The sequence below is a fragment of the Solanum tuberosum genome, unplaced genomic scaffold, assembly GCF_000226075.1.
Source record: "Solanum tuberosum cultivar DM 1-3 516 R44 unplaced genomic scaffold, SolTub_3.0 scf00249, whole genome shotgun sequence".
NCBI lineage: Eukaryota > Viridiplantae > Streptophyta > Magnoliopsida > Solanales > Solanaceae > Solanum > Solanum tuberosum.
The window spans coordinates 318,522-325,394 of NW_006239187.1; the positions used below are offsets into that span (position 1 = coordinate 318,522).

Genomic DNA, 6,873 nt, shown 5'->3' on the forward strand with positions numbered 1-6,873 from the left:
GCCAAAGGAGGGCAAATGGTGAAGGCACAAAACAAATAGGATTTGTTATGTACTATGTTAATATATTAGGTTATCGTAATTTGAGTGAGATTTGCATGGCGAAAATATATATATAATTTGTTATTTTTTGTATTAGTTATGTTCTTTATATTTTGTTTAGCAAAAATTTAAGCTTAGCTTGAGCTTGTCCAATTTGTTCAATTGAAATTTTATAATGCAACTGTTTTCTCTAAATTCAATTGTTATTTTGTGTATTTTTAAATATATCTAGTTTGATTTCTTACACCTAATTTGGTGTAGCAATTATTCTTCAACTGAATTTACAACATTTATTTCTTTTTTTTTCTTGCAAGGAAAAAAGATTTTATATGTTGGTAGTTTTTACAAAACATGTAATACAATTTGGAATTTTGGTATTCTAAAAAGCCTTTGTGATGAAATGGTAAGTATTTTTTCACTTTTAATTAGAGATTTCAAGTTCGAGCTCTAAAAATGAAGTTGTATTTGATAAAAAAGTGTTTACTCCCAAAGTGAACAATAAAAATATTTATTTACGAAAATACCCTTCATAATTATGGTGGAAAAGATGTAAAAGTACTTTTGAGGAATAATTGAGTCTTTAACCATATTAATGCATGTTTTAAATCATTTGCATTACTAAAACCTAGAAATTCATAGTATTAGTAACACACTCCTCAATACACAATAGAGTGTATTAACTAAGCATTAGTTATACATAGCATGAAAAAATGCACCAAACAATGGATTACTAATACATATAATTAATGCATGCATTATTTTTACTATACACTCTACCAAACAACCCCTTTAGTGATACGAATGTGTGAACACATGTTGCCAAAAAAAGAATCCTCGAAAAATACATTACTTTTAAAGAATCTGATACACACACATGTAAACATTTTATAAGAACGCAAAGCAAATTAGATGAAATGAAGTCAATACAAATAGACTCAATTGATATGGATACTCAATGGAACACCCAAAATACAGACACTGATAGAGAGGGACACTAGATGGGGAGAGAGAACCAGAAAATAATTAGGAGAGGAGAATTCAGAAATTACACATGACTCAAAGAACAAAGAAAATTATTTCTAGCTAATGTTGGTCTCATCTACAAATGAGGATAGTGGTGGAATGGAAAGTACTCCTAAAGAGAGGTCTCTAGTTTGAGCCCGGGATATGGGGTCGCCTTAATTAGGAAATGCTTTGACCCAATGTAAGACTTTACCGTGCGAATCCCAGTTTAGTCGGACTAAAATACTGTCCGGGCACTGGGTGGACAACCAAAAAATTGTTGGTCTCATCACCTTACTCCTAATTCACTTGTACATTTTCAGCTTTGAAGGAATAATGACCTGGCTGCGGACTGGAGGCCCCCAACTGACGTGGTCATAACATTACCTCCTTCACCGATAAGAACCTTGTCCGCAAGGTTCACAGATTTTTCCTGTTGACCATCACCCTGTAACTGCAGTAGGGTAACTTGTTGGTCCAACATTCCTATGCACTTATTGAGCAAAGAAATGTGGAGAACTGGGTGTATTTCGGCACCAATTCACTTCAGAATTTTAAACAGCCCAAAGTATTTCCTTTCCAACTTATGTTGTTGCTGGAAATACAGAAAATGTTGCCTATAAGTTGGAGCTTCACATAAGCCCTCAACGCCATCACGATTAGGGAAAGATTCCCGTCCCTACAATTGAAGAGAGAAACTCAAAATGGGGTTGTTCAAAAGATCAAAACTTCCAACCAGAAATCACATGTAAATGTAAGATATAATTGTATTTTAATTGAAAGTTGGGAGCTTTGAAGAACCTGCAACGGAAAACAGCATCTTAATATCAGTTGAAGGAACCATCAAAACCGGAGATAGTAAACATCTATTTTGCTAGAAACAAAATAGAACATATAAAGCATCTTTGGAGAACCACAAATCAATGAGAAGATCGCAAGAATAGATAGAAGTACAGGCAGAATGCATTATTCAAAGGACGCAATCAAACATCACCTATGAACATAATTTATGGAAACAAAAAGATTATCTCAGAAACAGCAGATATCTAGCTAGTAAAAAGTTTGAAAAAAGAGGTTGAAATGATAAGTGTCCATCATGTTTCACTATTCATTTGAAAGACACAACTCAAACACCACTCCCCTTGTAAACCCCCAACTAAATACAAGACTTGCTATTTACATGAATCCCCAATGTAGAAACACAAGAAATTTACTTCAAACAGACAAATATCAACTCATGTAAACACGACAAATACAAAGCAAAAGGAGAAAGCAAGAAAGGAACACACATGAAGTTGCAGAAACTAACATAAATAATTGAGATGTTGTATATCCCACCATTTGCAGATCTCGTTTTGCTTTGGGTCATGTTTCAGCAAGTTAACCACGTGTTGATCCATTCTGACGTTGAAAACATTAAGGTCCCACACGATTAAATATCAGTTGTAGCACTAGTTCCTCCTTCAGGAAGAAATGTAAGACCTTTTTCACGTTTTCACCTAAGAATCATGTTTTCTTAAACTCCCTCCGTCCCAATACATGCTATACACTTCCCTTTTTAATTTGTCCCCAAAAAATTAAACCTTCTATATTTAGAAACAAATCAACTTTAAACTTCCATTTTACCCTTAGTGAGATGACTTAAAGGTTAAAGCCACACAAATAGATATGGCTTGTTTTAGACTACAAGTTTTCTTAAACATCGTGCCCAGTCAGACATCACATAAAATAGGACGGAGGAAGTAATTTTTATGAAGCATGTTTTGTTTCCCCGCAACTGTAGGAGCCATATGATCCAGTTGTAGATCCTACAATTTATAGGTGGAGCTGTGGAGGAGTGGAGCTTGAAGCTTGCCATATTTTGCAGATATTAGAGATCAACCTTGAAGATGTAAGTAACCTGTAAAATCATGGAGATTCTTCACCAGTTGGATTGCCACCGTCAGACCAGGTCAACAAAGAGTAATACCAATGGCCATCTCTATTGCACTTGCACAAAATTTAATGTCCCCTACTTCACCTCAACCCAACTACAGCCTGGATTCTTTCTCAATCCAATTTCATTCATTTTTACTCTAGTATGAACTGCATCGTTCCACCTACCAGATTGAGAATATAAACTTGATAATACCACATAATGAGCTGGATTTCCTCGCTCAATTTTGACAAGATGCTTCAAAGCAACTTCTGCTATCTCAATATTAGAATGCATTTTAGATGCATCCAACAAGGCCCCCCAAACTCCACCATCTGGTTCCATAGGCATTGTGTTGAGTAGATCCATAATTTCATTAAACAAGCCAGCACGTCCTAACATGTCTACTAGACAGGCATAGTGTTCCACATCTGGTTCGATGTGATATTTGTCACGCATGCAGTGGAATATTTTCCTACCTTCTTCAACCAAGCCTGAATGTCTGCAGGAAGACAAGACACTAAGGAAGGATATAGAATCAACTTCGATGTCTCTCTCTTCCATTAGAAAGAAAACAGAAAGAGCACAATCACCTTCCCCATGCATAGAATATGCTGTAAGTAAAGCATTCCAAGAAACACTGTCAGTGTTCTTCATCTCCTCAAATATACGCTCGGATAGGTCAAGTTGACCACATTTGGCATACATATCGATAAGACTATTCCCTACAAGCTTATGGGACTGAAAGCCACCCTTGATTATGTAGGCATGTATAGTCATGCCCTCTCTCAAGTATGTCAAATGTGACACCGCAGGCAGGATGCTCACAAGTGTGACCACATTGGGCTGAAATGATTCAAATTTCATGGAATGGAATGCGGAAAGGGCTTCTTTTGCAAGTCCATTATGCATGTATCCTGCAATCATTGTGTTCCAGGACACCTCATCCTTAGAGAACTCGGTTTTGTTGAACATGAACTCAGCCAAAGATAAATTTCCACATTTGGCATACAAGTCAATTAGAGCATTTTTCACATGACAGTCTGACTCAAACCCGTATCTGATAATTTGACAATGAAGGCACGTCCCTAAGCGTACATCACCAAGGGAGGCGCAAGCCGGAAGTACACCAACCATTGTCCCAGGGTCTGGGTATAATCCAGATAACCTTAATTGGCAAAACATTTCTAATGCATTATAGCAGTCACCAATTTGGGCATACCCGTTAATTAGAGCATTCCATGTCACTACCTCAGTTAGTGGCATCTTATTGAAAATATAAAGTGCAGAAGTAAACAGGTTGCACTTAGCATACAAGGAAACCAAGGCAGTTCCCGTTGAAATATCAGAATCCATACTCGCTTTGATGGCATGACAGTGGACACTCTTTCCTAATTTCACTTCCCTTAGCTCAGCACAGGCTGGGATTACGCTCACCAGAGTAACATTGCTTGGCTGTGAATACTCATTCTGCATATCTCGAAACAGAGAGATCGCCTCTTGAGGATAACCTGATTGTGAGAAAGCAGCTATTGCTGCGGACCAAGCAACCAAATCTCTTTCCCCAATTCCCCAAAACAGATCTCTAGCCTTGTCTAGCACTCCACACTTTGCATACATTGTCATCAAAGAAGTAGCAATCATAACATCAGAATCAATCATTTCTTGAATTGAGCATTCATGAATTTCTATCCCTCTCTCTAAATCGCCCATTTCACCAGCACCAAGCAATGCACTTACAGCTGCTACTTTGCTCATCTTCAAGCCCATCCTCTTCATGCAATCAAACAATTCCAAAACTTCATAAAAGTTCCCATTATATGCATAACCTGCCATCATTGTACCCCATGAAACATCATCTTTCCCCCTCAACTCATCAAAAACTCGACGAGCAACATTAGAATAATTACATTTGGAGTACGTATCGATCAACGCATTATAAACCGAAACTGGAAACACTCTCCTATACACATAACCATGTATACATGTACACACCCTCATATCCATTAATTTACAAACTGCAGGAAGCAAATTCAATAACGTCACCGAACTAGGTTTAGTTCGACAAACAAATTGCATCTGCTTGAAAAGATCAACAGCCTTAACCGGCTCTTCACTCTGTGCAACCCCAGAAATCATTGCATTCCAAACTACAACATCCTTGTCAGGTATTTTATCAAACACCTTCCTTGCACTCTCCAAATCACCCATTTTACTATACATATCAATAATCCCAGTCCCAATAAAGACATCATTTTCAAGATTCCTATTCACTATCTCTTCATGAATCTTGATACCCTTTTCAAAATCAGATATTCCAGTGCAAGCTTTCAGCACAAAAGTGAATGTATACTTATCCGGGTGAATATCCTTTTCTTCCAACATTGAACTGTACATTTTCAGAGCTTCTTGATGCTGATTTGTTCTGATATAAGCTCTGATCATTGAATTCCACAAAATTACAGGTGGACTTGGTGTAGAATAGAAAAGGGTGCGAGAAAAATCGCATTTTTTGAAGGAAGAGTATAAATTTATGAGATGGGTTGTGGTGGAAATGTTGAAAATAAAGCCTGAGGTGATTATACGAGCATGAATTTGGAGAAGAAAGGTGAGGTCTTTGCAGGAAGAGAGAAGCCGCTGGTGGCAGAGAAGTGAGTTCATTCGTAGTTGAGACGTTTAACTGTGACTGAACGGAACCTTTTCCATTTCAAGAATCCATTTTCTTGCAATTTTGCTTAGAAAAATTCTCTTTTACTCTGTACTATGTTCACTCAAAAAAAACCTCTCTATTCTAAGTAGATTTCATTGATAAGACTATACTCAATATATTGTTTGATTCGATATGGTCTTGACTTCACTAACGAAATTATACTAAATATGTTAATGTTGCATTTGTTACACATAGTTGTTAACTATTAATCTTGTATGACATTATTAATTTAAATATAATATTTGGTTTTACTTGAATTTTGAAAAAAGGTCAAAACTATCTTTAAACTATCCGAAATAACTTAAATATACCTTAAACTATATTTCGGCTCAAAAATACCCTTTCCGTCAAACTATTGGGCCACACCTACTCTTTCAATTAACGAAAGTATCCATGTGTGTGTTAAATGTCACATGAACGCCACATATGCACGCCAAACACACCCCACTGCCACATAGATGAATTAAATTCCTAATTTTACTCTTTTCCCCCTCATTTCATCCTTTCCCTTAGAAACAATACTTCCAATATCGCATTCCAACATTCCTCCTTCCAATTCTGAGCTCCCCATTCCTTGAACAAGTATCTATACAATCTATAAACTGCTAAAAAGATTATCGGTTCCTTCTTTCATATTTTTTCTCGCCAAACCCAATTTTGTACTATAATTCTAAATCAGTAAAACATCAATACATTTCAAATTCATGCAAACCATAAATAGTTAGGGCCACCAACTCACCTACCCGTCTTCAAATCAACTAAACTCAACGATCAGGCATAGATTATAAGGGGATTTGATCGCTCACCCACTGGAAAAGAAAAGACAAATGAAATTGAAGAAGTGCACAACATGAAGATCTAATAGAAAAAAATGAAATCTAGGGTTAGGGTTTCCATTCAAAATTGGGGAAAGTTCAAAAGTTTAGCTAACGTTTAATCATAAATTTCGGGAATAGTTTTAGAAAACTTATCTACTATAAATTTTTGTTTGGCCATGATAGGGTTGCATTAGGGATCGAGCTTTAGATGGTTTCATTTTTCACTGGTCATGGATGAACTGACGTGATATATTCGGTGTCATGGTGTATATTATTCGCAGAATATTGAACCAAACAAAAGTTGTTTGGTATGGTATTCGGTGAGCACTATTAACAAAAATAATCAAAACCCGAATAATTGAAATGGCCGGGGGGGGGGGGGGCAGGGG

General features: G+C 36.6%; 1 protein-coding gene across 1 annotated transcript; it reads right to left on the bottom strand.

Moving 5' to 3' along the window:
* Positions 1–956: 956 nt before the first annotated feature.
* LOC102599093 (pentatricopeptide repeat-containing protein At2g39620) lies at positions 957–5,699 on the bottom strand. Its single transcript, XM_006357962.2, has 2 exons — positions 2,380–5,699; positions 957–1,720 (listed from the first exon to the last, which is right to left on the bottom strand). The coding sequence occupies exon 1, from the start codon at positions 5,615–5,617 to the stop codon at positions 3,053–3,055; it is 2,565 nt and encodes an 854-aa protein (XP_006358024.2). The 5' UTR covers positions 5,618–5,699; the 3' UTR covers positions 957–1,720; positions 2,380–3,052.
* Positions 5,700–6,873: the final 1,174 nt, after the last annotated feature.